We start from the raw sequence: 17,088 nt of genomic DNA, 5'->3' as shown, positions 1-17,088 counted from the left end.
GGACATGCTGTATAGTGAGTGTATAGGACATGCTGTATAGTGAGTGTATAAGACATGCTGTATAGTGAGTGTATAAGACATGCTGTATAGTGAGTGTATAAGACATGCTGTATAGTGAGTGTATAGGACATGCTGTATAGTGAGTGTATAGGACATGCTGTATAGTGAGTGTATAGGACATGCTGTATAGTGAGTGTATAGGACATGCTGTATAGTGAGTGTATAAGACATGCTGTATAGTGAGTGTATAAGACATGCTGTATAGTGAGTGTATAAGACATGCTGTATAGTGAGTGTATAAGACATGCTGTATAGTGAGTGTATAAGACATGCTGTATAGTGAGTGTATAAGACATGCTGTATAGTGAGTGTATAAGACATGCTGTATAGTGAGTGTATAGGACATGCTGTATAGTGAGTGTATAGGACATGAACATAAGACAGGAGAACAGACATCCTGAGCATGCAGCTTTTGTTAATAATAAAATATTGCTCTTGTGTCCAAATTAAGATCTGCACACCGGGTATTACTGTAATCATTTAATTACAAAAGTAAGCTCTTTATAAGAGCTTAAATTAACAAGTGACTTTATCAGCGGTCCAAAAATCAGGGTCACCAGACCCTAATAATATAATAATAATAATAAGACTTGTATAGCACATGTCATACAAGAATTGCAGCTATATGTGCTTTACATAAAATCAATAAGGACAATAGACAATAATAATAAAAAATAAAAAATAAACTGTGCTTGGTCTTAAGAAAAGCCCAAAACAAAACTTACAGTTTTTTACAGTATAATTTAAACCTAAATAAAAGTCCCAATAAGATCTCTGTTCAAAAGAGAAAAACTCTAAACAAAACTTAATACAGTCACAATTCTAACCCGCATAAGATCTCTGTTCAACTAAAGTATTCAGCTGTAAACATGCATGTTTGGTTCACCCCTGGTCTGTATCTATAAAACCATACTCTCTGTTAACAGATCCTTTTCCCCAGATCAAGAGTATGGGCAGTATTCTCTCTTAACAGATCCTTTGCCTCAGGTCAAAAACACAGATTGTTACATACTTTTTTCAATACTTCACGCGACCAGGGTTCTTGTACGCTATCAGAGTTTGCCAACTCTGACCTAGACAAAGTAAAAATAGCAAGTCATTAATGACCCAAATTTACTAAACCAAAACTCTAATATTATCTTCCTCCAGTTGAGAAAGCAACAAGCAGACTCTGGTCTGCTAAGACCAGGCTCCCAACTGAACGTCAAAATAAAAGGTTAACAAACTACACTCGCCGCTATCTATCTGCGGCCTCTCGAATCCGTCTTAGACTCGAGCTTCCTTTGAAGTTTCCAGAACTTGCCGGAATCTATCTGCGGTCTTTCAAATCCGTCTTAGACTTGAGCTGTCTGTGCAGTTTCCAAAACGTATAAAAACCCAGACTAGCCGCAATCTATCTGCGGTGTCTCGAATACAAGAATACAACAGTAATCAAACAAAAATAAATAAATAAATAAAATGAAAGTAGTAAAACCCTTCTGAGAACAAATTAGTTAAAAGCTTTGGTAAAAAGATAGATATGTCTTTTGAAAATGTCTAGCGTATTTGCTTCCCTAATATTTATGGGTAATTTGTTCCCTAGTTTTTGGGCGTAATAAGGCCGCATCACCAATCTTCTTATGACTGCTTCTGGTGACCTCTAATACGCCTGCATTTGATGATTGCAGTGTTCTAGCTGGTGTGTAGTTTATAAGAGAGTTAGAAATGTAGCAAGGTCCTTGTCCATAAATAGCTTTGTATGTGAGGAAAGGGACCTTAAAGTCAATTCTGAAGGCAACAGGGAGCCAGTGTAAAGTAGCTAGGACAGGACTAATGTGTTCTCTCCTTTTAATTTTGGTTCCTATCCAGCTGCAGACTTTGATGAACTGTAGTCTTTCAGTGGTTTTCTTGGGAAGACCAGCAAAAAGTGCGTTACAGTAATCCAGCCGGCTGGCTATAAAGGCATGAATTAACTTCTCTGCATCATTTTGGTTTACATTTACATTTTAGTCATTTAGCAGACGCTCTTATCCAGAGCGACTTACAGTAAGTACAGGGACATTCCCCCCCGAAGCAAGTAGGGTGAAGTGCCCAAGGACACAACGTCATTTTGCAGGGCGGGGAATCGATCCGGCAACCTTCTGATTAGTAGCCCGACTCCCTCACCGCTCAGCCATCTGAATCCCTTTATGGTTTATGAATGGTCGTACCTTCTCTATATTCCTCAGGTGAAAGAAAACAGTTTTGGTCACTTTATTAATGTGAGAGTTGAAATACAAATCTGAGTCCAGGATTACACCGAGACTTGTCACCTCTGGTTTAAGCCAGGGGGTTAAGCTTCCTAGATTCTTAGTAAGCATCTCTCTTTTGGATTTGGGGCCACATAGTAGGACTTCAGTTTTGTCTTTTAATTTAATTTAAGAAAGCAATTATTCATCAATTTGTTTATTGCCAACAGGCAGTTGGTAATGGAATTGATGGCCATTGCATCGTTGGGTTCAGTGGATATATATAGTTGTGTGTCATCTGCATAGCTATGGAAATCTATGTCATGTTCTCTAATTGTGTCACCGAGTGGTAACATATAGAGAGAAAAAGTAATGGACTTAAGCAGCTTCCTTGAGCAACCCCGTAGCAGTTCTCATGTTTCTTGGACCTATGGTCTCCTAAACTAACATAAAACTTCCTTCCTCTGTTATATGATTTTATCCAGTTCAATACACTATCCGTTAACCCAATAAGCTTTTCCAGTTTATTGATTAGGATGTTGTGATCAATGGTATCAAATGCTGCACTGAGATCTAACAGGATAAGGATAGAGACTTTATTTGCATCAGAGTTTAGTCTGAGGTTGCTAATTATTTTGGTGAGAGCAGTTTCAGTACTGTGATGTTTCCTGAAACCTGACTGCGAGACTTCCAGGATGTTATTTTTTTCAAGAAAATAATTTTATTGGACTAATACTATCTTTTCCAGTACTAATTTGCAAGTACACTGTTATCCAATTTGGGTTTCTTTAATAGGGGCTTTACAACAGCTGTTTTGAAGGCATCTGGGAAAACGCCAGTTCTAAGGGATATTTTTATAATCTTTAGCACCGGACCTGAGACACTATCAAACACTCGCTTAAAGAATGTTGTGGGTATAGGATCAATATCTGAGAATGTAGAGTTACATTCGCTGACGATTTTGGAAAGTTCACTTAGTGTGATACATGTAATTGTACTCATGATTATGTTGCAGGATCTACTGATGTCAGTTTCACCTCCTCTAGTAATAATACTAGCTCTAATCAAAGTTATTTTGTTCTTGAAGAACAAAGCAAGCTCTTCACATTTAACTGCTGAGGATGGAGGTGGGGCAGGGACAGTGTTTAGCAGCTGGTCAATGGTGGGAAGAGAACTCTGGAATTTCTGGCATTTTCTGTAATAATGTTGGAAATAATATTCTCTCCTTGCTAGACGGATGGTTTTGTTATAGGTGGTTAGTGTATCTTTGTAGATATTGTAGTGGATAGTGATCTTTGTTTTCCTCCACTTTCTCTCTGCTGCACAGCATATTCTTTTTTTTCTAAACACGGTCATTACCAGACCCTAAACAATGGTCTTCTGTGTTATCCTGTCAGCTTTTCTCATGACTGATCAGAGGCACCAACAGAAACACATGTATGCACCCTATCTATCTTCCGAGGTGTGTTTGTTTCAGTGTCCTGGGCATGGCCAAAATTACACCTTGGTCGTCGAGGAGACTCTCTGGTGCCATGACGACCAGCTAATCCAGGTGGCCAAATAGAGAAGCTTGGGAAATCTAGAAAGACATACATCCGCTCATATTAATCCTTGATTCCACGCCATAATCACACACCCACAGAAATAACAATAAATAGCTTTAGGAGAGGATTTAAACCATTTGCAATCTTTGACATGTTTCTCTGACAAGCCCGAGGATTTGCCATCAGGGGAGGGGGAGCCAAACTGGATCTCATACTTGAAAAACTCCAGTGATGCTCAAACACAATTTGAATGTTTCCCTTGTGTGTTCTAAGTCTGTGGTACGTTTGACATTGTGTAAACATGTATTATTATATATTATATTCACCATATTTGCATAACATTGATCTCTACAGTGTGGCCTTGCTATAATCACAATGAACCATCAGGGAAGAATTAGAACAAGGGAATAGAGATCCACGATATAAATCGCCAAGAACATTGTTTATGAGAGTAAATATGAATCTCACTGTAACATATTTGACTGTTTTAATGCCAACACATCTGTCCAACTCAGAAGGTTAGCCTATGTACAGTTTAAGGTTATTAAAGTATATTTGTTTCACAAAATGACTTGTTAACAGCTAAAGAGGAGGATGTTCTCTTTCATACTTTAAGCGTTACAAGGATAAAAACTAAATGTTTACACCACATAGCAGAGATGGTGATGACAAAGTAAGAAAGCAGAGGGGAGAGAGAATAAGAGGTTTTTAAAACTGTTTTGAGACCAAATGTTAACTGATGCAACTGCAAGAAAGAGGGAGAAAACAACTGACATTAGTGGCTTGAAACCTGTTGTCTGAACTGGCGGAGCACAAACAGGTTGCGTGTCAGAGAGAGAAAGAGAGAAACAGAGAGAGCCAGAGAGAGAAATAGAGAGACTGCAAGGTATGGCTGAAAGGCATGTGTGCGTGTGTGTGCGTGGAGATAAGAGTGTGCATGAGTGTGCCCTCGTCTCACTGCATCCCTCTCCTCTCACTGCAGCCCTCTCCTCTCACTGCAGCCCTCTCCTCTCACTGCATTCCTCTCCTCTCACTGCAGCCCTCTCCTCTCACCACTGCAGCCCTCTCCTCTCACTGCAGCCCACTGCAGCCCTCTTCTCTCACTGCAGCCCTCTCCTCTCACTGCAGCCCTCTCCTTACACTGCCAGACATCAAAAGTACAGTTTTCACTCACTCCAGATGAACCACCCAGTTATATAAGCACATGCTTTGTAAGGTTTCTTACGCCTTTCTCTTTGCCAGACAGAGTCAGGGACGCCAAGGGGTGCTTGCAAAGGCCTTCTGTATCCTTGCAAGACATGCTCCAATAGAGATGCAGCTGTAGTTGAAAATGCTTTTGGAAACCTTCTGAGAGATGAGCTTTGATCGTAGTGTGACAGAGTTCTGCTGGAGGGGGCCTTTTGATGCAGTGTTTTGATCCATCATGCTAAGATGTGATGAGTCACATGTTTCACCACTTTAGGCACTGCTCTGTCTGACAGGAAGTGGACTCAAAACCATCCATGTTCTCAAATGTATTTTTAAAACATCCATTCAAAATCACGTAGAAAAGTACTAAAGAAGGCTTGTTTGATCATAGGGATCAGAGGTATACTATATTATACTATATTTGACTGTGTAAACTTCCACCAAAGGATGTATAGAATGTGCTCCGCACATGAGTAAAGTTCAGTCAGATTATTCAATTACACACCCCAAATGTCATCTCCTTGTTACATTGTGTTACACTTGTGTTGTTCTGGGCATCTGACAATTGAACTTGAACATTGGGCAACACCAACAATCCTAGGTTTGTGTCACTTTAGTGATTGATACTTTTATCAGTCAAACTGTATTTGTACATCCCTTTTTACAAGCAATATCACAGGGGGTTTCAGACACACCAGTAGAACTGCACCTAAACCAACCCCCGCAGCAGGGTTCTTCTAGTGTTCTAGAACATTCCCTCAGTGACACAGCATCACACCAACAATCCTTCTTGTGAGTTCCCATACAGAACAGAGTTTCACGTGATAGTGTGAACTTCACTTTGCAGTTCTCCCTCTGGCTTTTAACCGTTAATGACTATGATTTACAATTCCCTCAGTTGCCTCATTTTATCCTTACAAATAGCCAATAGGAAATATGTGTTAGTTATTAATAGAAGTGAAGAGGCCTGTCTGAAGAGGCTGGGTGTGTATTCCCAGTCCCATCCCAGCCCAAAGCCTTCATCTCATTTCTCTCCAGGCCCTGGAGATGCCTGGGCTCCTACAGCGATGTCCTGATCCTGAAAGCACTTACAAGCACCACAGAGCGCTGCCTCTCTCCTCTTTCCCTTCTCACTGAACGTAGTCTATCACTACTCGGGTGTGCCACAGTGAATTGATGAGAATGGAATTTTGACCTCCATCCGTTTATTGACAAATGACCTTTTCATGATTGAGTGGATTTTGTCATTAACCGAAACATTCAGAAACACAGCCGACCGTTTGCGAGATCTCCTTCATGCTTCCTCACAATTGCCACAACATCTATATCTCCGAATGTGTTTGTAATTACTGAGTGTAACTTTTGGGGGGTCAGAGTCGGGCTATTAATCAGAAGGTTGCTGGTTTGATTCCCAGCCGTGTCAAAACTTGTTGTGCCTTTGGGCAAGGCACTTCACCCTACTTGCCTCAGGGAGAATGTCCCTGAACTTACTGTAAGTCGCTCTCGATAAGAGCGTCTGTTGAATGACTATATGTAACTTTTGATTTGGTGCATTGGTTTAATTAAAAGGATAAATATCCATCCTAGAATTCAAAGGGCTCCTGGAACTCTTGTTCTGTTTGTATCTCCCTGTGCTTCTTCCCTTGATTCATGCTTGTGTCAAAAGTGTTAAACCTTAATAGAAGCTATCTTTGTGTCATCTTTGAGAGATGGAAAAAGTGTTATGATGTTGTAGTGTTCTAATAGGGATGGGGGCTGTTGTGAAGAGACTGTTCTGTCTACAGACCTCTCCTTAGCTGCTCTTCAGGAAACCAGACAGGACATTTCCATTACCTCATCAGACCTACTCATGACCAAAAAAGGTGAATGATTAACTTGTTTCTGGAACATGTGTGGATTGTTCCTGACTGCCTGCCTGTCATGTCTCAGCTATAAACAAACATCAAGAAAGCAAAAGCAACATGAAAGCATGTGAAGGACCTGTGTTCTGTGGAGAGGCTGCTGCAGGACTGAGCAGAGCCGTTTTTGAATGGTCGATACAAACATGAGAGAAGATAATGACGTCTTAAAGACTTATGGTATGAGTATTTTGAATTTCCGCCACTTATTTCAGTCTGTGAATTTAGAAATGCCTGAGCAAATTAAGGTTGTGCTTGAAAAGTTGTCAAATTTGGGTGTTGACCTTTCTGTGGAGTGCTTCACCTGGGTCCAATACCACCTGCTTGCTCTCAGACACGGCTATGCAAATTTGACTGAATTTGCTTGTTTTCAGTCAATACAACACCCTTAGTAAGCTTGATGAATAACATTTTTAAATGTATATTTAACCATTGGAGTCTCTTATCAAACCATGTGCAGTACTTTTAAAGGGTTAACCCATTAGTGTGCTTATGGAAAAAAGCCAACTCATTTTGGGAGGCAAATGATGGGAATTATATTATGTTTAGCTAATAATTTAATAACAAACACCTTTTTGACAACATTGTTTTGATAAACAGCCTCAAACACACCCAACTAGACAAGGTGAGTTAATGACGTGTTCATATATATTCTGATTATGTTCCAAACTGTTGCTTTGCCACTTATTGATATTTGCATGACTAACCATTTAATTGGTTATTCCACCCCAGTCCACCCCAGGGAACCTCTGAACATGTACTGTACCCGTGTATCTGTGGTGTGCTTGTCAATATCAGCTATGTTCTTGTGCTGCATCACACAGAAAAATCAAATTTTTCTTCAACACCACGGGCTGGTTGTAACAAGTCCTGCTGGCCTGCCCATGCAAGAACATCCGTGTCCAGCCATCTGTGGAACACATATTCCATCCATAAAAACCTGGCATGTACCTGTCAAGAGCGCTAAGGTTCACAGAACATGGATGACCTACTCTCCTACAGGCCTTTAATAGACTGAAAGCCACTTTCTTGGTTGTGTGTGATAAAGAGTGGGTTTGTCTCTGTGCGACAGAACTACTCCAGACACTTTCAGTCCTACAGACACATTTTAACGCCCTTGTACAATATTGTACAACGGTTTTACCCTAAATTTGATAGTGCATTGATACATGATGATTTATGCCACGTAGACTAAAAAAGATCTAAGATCCACATCCAGAACATTAATTATAATAATTTGTTCATATTCACTGAGCAACTGTGACTTCTTCAGCTCTCTAATCGCTTTTGTACGAAAGAGCATTGGATCTCTGAACTGCTCAAGGCAGGATATCACACCTACACAGTGAGAAGAAATGACATTTCTGATTTGATCTGTTCCAACACCCGTGACATTTAAACACAACATACCCAATGCTCAAGAGGAGGCGTCACTGTTTGATGTGCCCAGGTAGATGTGTGCTGGACATCCAGTGGTTCAGGTGAGCATGCTTGGTTCAGTCCTAGACACATCCTGTGTAGGTGCTGTGATTACAGCTTTCTCCTGGCTGTAATTGTGATGATTACATAGAAAGAGATGTAGTCTTAGTAATATATGCAATGTATGTCTCTATCCACGTCTGAGAGTACTTCAAGTTAAATTCGTTGTTTAAGCGTGTTTTAATGTGGAAAATCTATAAATATCCAGTTTGGCAGAAGATGAACACAGGGGATGAACACACCTTAAAACAAGTCAAGGAAAGCTACCACATTCATCTTTTATTTGTTTAGCTGCATGTGTTGAGTTAAAATGGGGTCTGGTTTCCCAAATAACAGAGCATCCAAGTGCCTTGGGGCCAATGTTATTCAACAGTGCCCCCTTAAGAGTTGCCATGGTTACTGCAGCCAGAGTTACAAAAAAAAAACACTTCTTTGATGTTTTTCAGAATTTGAGAGGACAGCTCTGTTGGAAAACCCATAATATTCATAGTTAATCAAGAGTAATTGGCATTGGTCAAACTAGTGACACAAAATGACAAAAACAATCTGTGAGTTTTAGAAGGGTAAGCCTGATTGTGTGCAGCCATTAAACATTCTGCAGTAAGATGGGTTCAGCAAATGGCAGAAAAAGAAAAATGATTGATTGATTCTTTTATGTTCATGGCATCCACAACGGTGCTCGAAACAAAAAAGGACTGCTGGTCAAATGTGATTTCATTTAATCCAAAAAGTATTTTTACTGGTCTTACTTTTTAGGGTTCCTCCAGTAGTAGGAAACCTATTGGTTTTGTTCGTTTTATTCTTATTCTTATTATCCTTAGTCTTCTTCTCCTTGCGCCACAATAACTCAACATGTTATTGGTCACAAATGTTTTAATTTGGCACATTGATACTACAGGCCAGTGGGTACCACCACACCAATAATGGGCCACATTAGGCAACGCACATTAGGCAACGCCCAAAAGTCCAGTTTTCAAAGTGATACCATTTCCACCCCATTGCGCCAATTTTTCTGGAAGTTGGTTATGCCTTATTCCTTATGGGGAACAAAAAAGCCTCAAGGACCCATAGAGTCAGACATGAATTTTCTTGTATTGTCCAAATTTGGGACAACCTTCAAAACCATTCTGCTCACGAACCATTCTGCTCTGCTCAGCCTGTTGTTGTTGGCTAAACGAAGTAATTTTGCTCTCTGTTTTCCAACTCTGATCTTCTACAATGTACATTTTTATAATATGTTGCCATTTTGCAGAGGAACCCGCATCGCCGTTTGCATCTATACTTATTTGTATTACTATTATAAAATTACATTTTAATAAATATTATTATTATTAAAATCAGTCATTTTACTTAAAGAAAATACTCTGCCATCTTTCCCAAAATTGGCTAATGAAATCTGCTATGCAAATAAATGTTGCCATCCTGAAGCATACCTGCATTTTTTCATCATCATTTAAGCATAAATAGAGGACATTTGACTGAAAAGTACATCACTTACATCCTCAGACAGGACAGTGAAACTAAACTTCCTTCTCAGTGTCACCTCGCTCTCACAATATGGCCTGTCCCTGAGAAGCATCACAGCTGCCATGCTGTGCACACAAGGATCTTAATCTTGTTTCAATTAAACTTCACAAAGGGTTCTACACCGTAGATATCCTTTATGAGACCATAAGTCTAATTAAGTATAATTATAATAAGTATAATTTTGGTTTATGTCCATAAGTCAACAAACCTTTTTTCTTCAAAAACGAAGTGAGAGGGAGAAAACTGGTGGAGAAAACTGGCGGAAAAACTGCGAGTATCGCTAATTAACATTTGACAACATAGTTAAGGCGGCAGGCGTGTGTTGCTAAGGGAAACCCTGCAACACAGACAGCTTCTTTAGCTGTCACATGCCCTGCAGCATCAAGCCAAGATCTACCCTGATCAGAATACGACAGCGCTATTGAAGCAAGACGTACAACTCAACTTCTCTCCAAATTGTCTAAATGTCCCATGTGTTTGTTCCTGATATGCCACAGGTCTCCATTTCCATCTCCATTTCCAGCACCCAAAAATCTGCTAGAAAGCTTTAATTTTAAGTGCTAATTTATTAACATAATTGGAAAACACTGTTATAGACAAGACTTCCTTGCTTTACCATTCCATTGAGTATTCATTAAGGAAACCCGTACACACAAATACTTCTCATCACAACTGCCTTGAAGCAGGTTTATCATCTGGCTGTTTCAGTTCAATAAACGCCTTACAGTGCAATCATTGAAGTAGTGTGCTTTCAGCATTCTTATACAAAATCACATTTCTAAAACAGTCATTACTTGTGAGTAGATTTAAAGCCCTGAATCGAGCCCTGGGTAAATACAAATATAACATATTATTTTATAGCAACAACAGCAGACCCACCCTTAAACCATGAGCTTGCCTCTATAGGGACGTGTAGTTAGGAATTACAATGTTTTACTTTAGCTGAAGGCAGCAAGATAACAAGCTACATGGTTTCATTATGGCTGGTGCAGCAACATTTTATTCCATGTTCGCTACTAACTAAACTGTGATAGTGAATTGTACCCGTTTCCTTAAGCTCCTGAACAGTCTATTCCTCACTGGCAAACTGCACTTCCATACCCGTTATGACAGTTAGAAACATGAAACAGAGACTAAATGACCTCATACCACCAGGAGGGTTTACTTGTATGTGCCGTTTGGTGGTAAACCGTCTACCCCAAAACTCATCCCACCTCCGTCAGGAGACAGAAGCAGAACCTCCCAGGACGCAAGTGTCACATGAGCAGGTCAGTGATCAACCACAGACATCTCCTCAGAAACACAGAGGGATTCTAAACCCCTCCAACATGGCTGTGATTTCCTCTGGGAGGCCGAGCTGCAGCCAGAGCGGCAGCCAGAGCGGCAGGTCGAGCTGCTCCCTGAGGCTCAGTCGTCAGGCTCAGAGACACACTGTTCCACGATCTCTCTGAGGTTGGGGTTTTCCATCGCAGCTGCCACTCTCTCCTTGTCATTGATTTGCTTGTTAACTTAGGAGATAAGAACAAAAACAACTTTGAATAAGTTATTTCGCATTGTCAAACTGTCTTTGATAATAAATTAATTATGGTGGCGCTATTCCCTTCAACATCAAAATTACATCTCCACTTTAATTCCACTTCAAAAGTAATTTCTCCGAAGACATTCTAAAAAGGGAGTTTTGGTTAACCACTTACTGTCTTCTTCGGTGGAGTGGGTTCCTTCAGTTATGTAGATTTCCAACTGTAAAATAAAGAACCAACAGTGAGTGAGTGAGTGTGTGAGAGAGAGTGTGAGAGAGAGTGTCTGTGTGTGTGTGTGTGTGTGTGTGTGTGTGTGTGTGTGTGTGTGTGTGTGTGTGTGTGTGTGTGTGTGTGTGTGAGTGTGTGCGTGACGGTAAGAGAAGCAGGCTAGTAAATTCTGGTCTCTGGATTAACGTGGAGAAGGATGGGAGTTTCAGATGGTGAATTAAGGATAACGGTGCGTGTCCACTACAGCGGAGCGGAGCGTCGGTTTCCAATCCATTTTCAATGAAACCGGGCGTTGACGCTTGCGTACGCTCCCACAATGCCCTACACCAGCGTCAACGCCCGGTTTCATTGAAAATGGATTGGAAGCCGACGCTCCGCTCCACTGTAGTGGACACGCACCGTAACAAAGCTGCTAAACACAGATGTGTCCACATGCTCATTCATGATCTAACCATCCTCAGGCAGCTCTGTATGCTTCAGCTGCCTGTTTGTCTGACAAGAGCAGGTTTGATAACAACAGTTGCTACAGATACATGTGGGTGGATTGTAGAGGGGTGGTTTACCTTGTGTTTAAAGGGCAAGCATCGTTGCAGTTTAACTTGTAAACAGAGGCCTGAAAAAAAAGACATTTATCATGAATCCAACTGTAGCCTATCTATCACATAGACCTTATAATATAAGTAGACATAATACCCTGTGTTCTACCCCAAGCACAGTCCTATGTATTTTGTATATTTCTGTACTCTCATATTTGTATGTTGTGTAGTTAGAATTGGTAAGCAATTTTTTTGATTTCCTATTTCCTCTCCTTGCCTCCAAACTCATCCCCTTGGGGATCAATAAAGTACCAGCTACAACTACTATACTGCTACTACTACACTGACATGCACGGCATGTTCACATTCAGTGCCAAACAATTATTAGGGCTGTTTTACACCATTAAAACAGGCCTTTTAAAATGTCGATATCACCTTATAATTTGCGTCAGTCACACTCTGAAAAAGCTATCACCTTTTCGTAGGGGATGATATTACCATGGACACAGTAGAAATGTGAAAAATACTGTATTCCGTTAGTTAATGTTGTCTTATGAGTTTAACCACGCACCGATTAATGTGGCAAGGGAGCAATGAGGGACAGTCGGAGAGAACTTGATGATAATGAGGTACTCGTCCTCTCCAAGGTCTTTAACTTCAACACATTTCTCATTGACAACTTCAAGCTCTTCTAATGTGTTTGGTTTCTCAGGGTCTCGTATACAGCGAATGACATCTGCAGAGAAGAAGAATTTAATTACATTTGAGTAATCATTTAGGTAATCTTAATACAGAGAACAGATGAGTCTTGATCAGAGGTGTAGCACGCCACTGCTAGCCGCAACAATTTCCCTGACATAGGTAGCCGATCCGATGAAAATATCTATTTTATGTTGCTAAACATGCTATCTTGTTGGCTAAAGAGCTAACTAAGATATAATCAGCAAACTTACCGTATACTTCTAATACTTTTTCTTCCATGTCGCTTTGCATTCTTACCCCGATTTCCCCCAAGAACTACCAAGCCTTCGTGACAGTGAGCGATAGAAGACTGGAAACTATCAATCTCTCAAATAACGCCATTGTTTGAACCTGGAATGACTTTGACAGCAATAATTAATGTAGACAGTGGTTAACCGTCAGAACAACCCAACCGAAGGTCATGCGAGCTGACCAAACTGTCCTGTTTTCACCAAACTAACTTGACATTCAAACATTGCAGCTCTGTAAAAACGACGTAAACATAAGGACTGGTTGAGTTGAACACTTCCGCCTTCTTACAAAATTGGTTGGCGAACGATTCCGTTGCGATGTACTGTACTGTACAGTTTAGTCTTCTGAAGACACATACATTTAATTCTGGTGGCGTATCGATTAATGGGTGGTCAGGATTTTATTATCCTGTGTTTGTGGAGATGTACATTAATATATTAGCTAAACATGTTTGCATTTTTGAAATGATATAATTGTTCGATTAGCTCATCTTCCGTATATCTCACTTGCCGATCTTCTATTGGACAATATGAACCAGCTGATTCCAACGTGACATGTGACATGGCTGTGAGGATGTCGGTGTTTACATGGAAGAGGAACAACATGTCTGTTTAAAGTCGCGTTGGTTAACATAAAACATGTTGAACAGATCTGAACCTATGGATAATGGCACACTGGAGGTTGCTCTCATCCCTGAAAGTAACCTCTGCAGAAATGTTGAGGATTTGGGGAAAGCCCAAATGGCCCAGGGCAGCTCTCTGTTGTGTTTCCTTAACAGCTCCGGCGGGCTAACCATCGGCGATATCTCTGTCTCTCAGTCGTCAGGAAAAACTCTTGATGGCACCTACTCCGAGTGAGTAAAGCTAACATGCTGTGTTGGGCGATGTTTGTTCTTTCACTTCTCCATGAATGATCCTCTTCACGCCCAGGAGTGGTGCATCCATATTGTCGCGATCCGAGGAAGCGGTCGTTTGTCCTGTAGGCGTAAGGGATTGTGGGTGTATCCAACATGTTTTGATTGTGATTTATTAATGTTATGTTAACAAGTAGTAATGTTGGAAAGGTTTAAAGGTGCTGTAAAGCAAATTCCATGATTTGCTTCTCAGTAGGCTACATGCACGTGTGAAATGGGTTGCTGAAAGCATGTGCTAAAACTTTGTGGCACTGAAATGTGGAGTAAGTCGGTGAACAGTTTCTCACCTCTTTTCAGCTCTGGTTTTGTTTAGGTGGGGCAAAACCCAACATATCTAAGTCACAGCCACTTAACTAGTCAGATCACAGGCAGCTTAAATAACCTGCATTCTGTTACTCAGCTGGAATGATGCAAAGACGTGTAAAACACTCAGACACTGCAGGTATAGGTCTGTTATAGGTCTGATATCTGCAATTGATTTAGCTGGTTGCTGCTGTTTGTTAAATTCAATAAATTCGAGGGGGCGGAGCTTCAGCTCCTTCAGACGACACGCCCCCCCAGTATCAAGCAGAGAAGGCTGCTGATTTTCTCACAATTTCAAATCCTAATTTAACTTACTTGTCAGTGTTTTGTTATTCATTCGAATTTATACGGGGAGTTAATTACACAATGATGAACTTAAAAACGTATTTTCAATTCTGCTTTACAGCCACTTTAATGTTTGATGGCTGTGTGTTGACTGTGTGTTGAATGTGTTTGTCGTGTGTGTTACGTAAGTTGATCACTCTCGTGCCTGGACACAAGTTTCAAGTACCATGTGACTTATGTTCACATCAGATCATGTGACTGTACCAAAATCTGAGAATGTAACTGTATGTCATGGAAGTGGTAGGGGTTTTAACTTAAACGACGAATCAGAGACTGGGTTAAAATATATGAGATATCTAGAGTTCCAGGTAACTAGCCGTCATCGGTTACGCGTCAGTGATCGTGTCTTAAATAGTTCATACAGCAATTGTTGCTCACGGGAGAGATCTCTGATTAAACTATGATGTCGGCGATCCCCACAAAATCGTGTGACATAAATTTGGCATTAAAAAAGAAAGATCATTTCTGTCCATCTCAGCTGTCTTCGCAATATATAAACACAAAGTTGTCTTACAAACGTGTATCTTTAAATGGTGTCTCTAAACAATATATTCTTCATGTTCCTTTCCTGTCCCCAGTGTGGCCTGGGAGGAAGTGACCGCTCACGGTGGGTCAGGTAGCGTCCACAGACTCCTCACCGTTGGGTCAGAGGGTGACCTGAAGCTGTATGAGGTCAAAGCGGAGTGTGCAGCTTCTAACCAGCTGCTAACATGTACCTCTAAGAGCACAGCAGAACAGATTGTGCAGCTGGTCCAGGAGAAGGATCTTAGTGAGTAACTACTTCCTTAGAAGGATCCATATCCATTTCTCATCCACCTCATCTCAAGTTGGGAAATCTTTTCCTTCAGACCACATCTGATATGCAGATGATATGCATGGTGGATAATTCAAGTTTTAGTTTGTCTTTCCTTTTTGATGCCACTGAGAGTCACAACATCCATCCTGAGTTCCTCCAACATTCCACGCCCCTTCCAGACCGTCCCGTACACTAAGACAACATCGCTACTCTAACACAGCACTGCTTGCAGGTGTGCCTGAGGTGCTGTCTGTGAAGGTGCTGTCTTTCGTGGACGCCAGGTGCTGCCTCCTGCTGAACTCCAGCGTGCTGGTGCAGCTTCTTTGGAAGTGGCGGGGCGCTGGTGATCCTCAGGCCCTGTCCTGCTGTCACCTCCGCCTCCCCCCTGGAGACCCCTGCTCCTGGGCGGACTCCCGGCTCTGCAGAGACACTCTCTTCATGCTAACCTGCAGTGGAGTCATATGTATCCTCACTGCATACGACTGCTAGATCATTTGCTGTGGTATCTAAGCAGTTTCTTTGACCTACTTCTATTGACTCTGTGTAGTTTGAGACAGATCGAGTGAGCAAACTTCAATTTCAGGGTTAATACCGACTGTGTTTCATGATGTCTAGATGCTAAGTGAGCTAGTGGCTGTACCAGATGTTTTAACACACTCAGTTCAGACTACACAAATGATCATTTAGACTCCATTTCAAATAAGAACAAAAACACAAGTTGTGTCTATTATTAGGTTGTGACTGTGTCCCATTATCTATAGAAGGAGATTCAGGGTGATCTTTAACTTCCTGCTCCAGATGTGTTCAGCAGTGTAGAAGGTAGTCAGCTGGCCAGCGTGGACCTGGCGTGGTGTGTCCCCGCCATGCCGTGTGAGGGTGACCTGGCGTGGTGTGTCCCCGCCGTGCCGTGTGAGGGTGACGCGCCCCCCTGCCTCTCCTCCTTCTCCCTGCTGCAGGTCTCTCCTGACCTCACCACGGCCGTGGCGGTCACCCGCTCCAACGCCGCCGTCGCTATCAACCTCAACGACTACTTCAGGTAACCTGGACGCGTATCTGGAAAAGCTGAGGAATCCGTGGACGTGTTGTCATCAAGCGTCTGGGGGTTTGGTGGTATTTAGACAACAATAACTGGAACGCCATATCACCATGTCAACCCCTTGCTGTAGAAGGCATCCTTGTACTGTTTGTGACTTCCTTAGAGAAGTAGCCAGTGTGTAAACAATAAAAAATACCAGCTGTGGTGGATTTACATTTGATTCAGTTAGCAGATTTAATTATGCTGCTTAATTATTTAAATAAGTACAGCAGAAGATCAAGGATTATACAAGTACATAGTTCTAACAGTATCTAGGCGTCAATATATTATGACCGGTCCGTGTTTGTTTTGATGATCTTTTGTATTTGGTCTTTCCCACCCAACCCCCCTCACCTGTCCATCCATCGGCAGGAAGCACCCAGACCACCTGCTGGGCTCCCTGCCCCAGCCCCGCTCCGCTCTCCGCCCTGGGGAGTCCAGCGACGAAGACAGCCTCTCCAGCTCCGCCTACAGCT

At 41.5% G+C, this 17,088-nt stretch overlaps 2 protein-coding genes across 6 annotated transcripts in view; one reads left to right on the top strand and one right to left on the bottom strand.

Annotated features, from left to right (window-relative positions):
- Positions 1-10,449: 10,449 nt before the first annotated feature.
- Positions 10,450-13,617, bottom strand: ciao2a (cytosolic iron-sulfur assembly component 2A). Its single transcript, XM_047033280.1, has 5 exons — positions 13,141-13,617; positions 12,759-12,923; positions 12,215-12,264; positions 11,598-11,643; positions 10,450-11,411 (listed from the first exon to the last, which is right to left on the bottom strand). Exons 1-5 carry the CDS (start codon positions 13,178-13,180, stop codon positions 11,311-11,313), a joined length of 402 nt encoding a protein of 133 aa, XP_046889236.1. The 5' UTR covers positions 13,181-13,617; the 3' UTR covers positions 10,450-11,310.
- A 100-nt stretch (positions 13,618-13,717) lies between these two features.
- spg11 (SPG11 vesicle trafficking associated, spatacsin) overlaps positions 13,718-17,088 on the top strand; it is a 32,339-nt gene continuing 28,968 nt past the window's right edge. For all 5 annotated transcript variants that reach the window (XM_047033276.1, XM_047033275.1, XM_047033279.1 and 2 more), the window contains exons 1-5: positions 13,718-14,033; positions 15,320-15,510; positions 15,770-16,000; positions 16,336-16,573; positions 16,985-17,088. The exon at positions 16,985-17,088 is cut by the window's right edge and continues 34 nt beyond it. In XM_047033276.1, the coding sequence (XP_046889232.1) occupies positions 13,819-14,033; positions 15,320-15,510; positions 15,770-16,000; positions 16,336-16,573; positions 16,985-17,088 (979 nt within the window). In that variant the 5' untranslated portion in view covers positions 13,718-13,818. The remainder of the gene's footprint in view (positions 14,034-15,319; positions 15,511-15,769; positions 16,001-16,335; positions 16,574-16,984) is intronic.

This window comes from Hypomesus transpacificus, chromosome 14, assembly GCF_021917145.1.
Source record: "Hypomesus transpacificus isolate Combined female chromosome 14, fHypTra1, whole genome shotgun sequence".
NCBI lineage: Eukaryota > Metazoa > Chordata > Actinopteri > Osmeriformes > Osmeridae > Hypomesus > Hypomesus transpacificus.
This window is presented reverse-complemented; position numbering and strand designations above follow the sequence as displayed.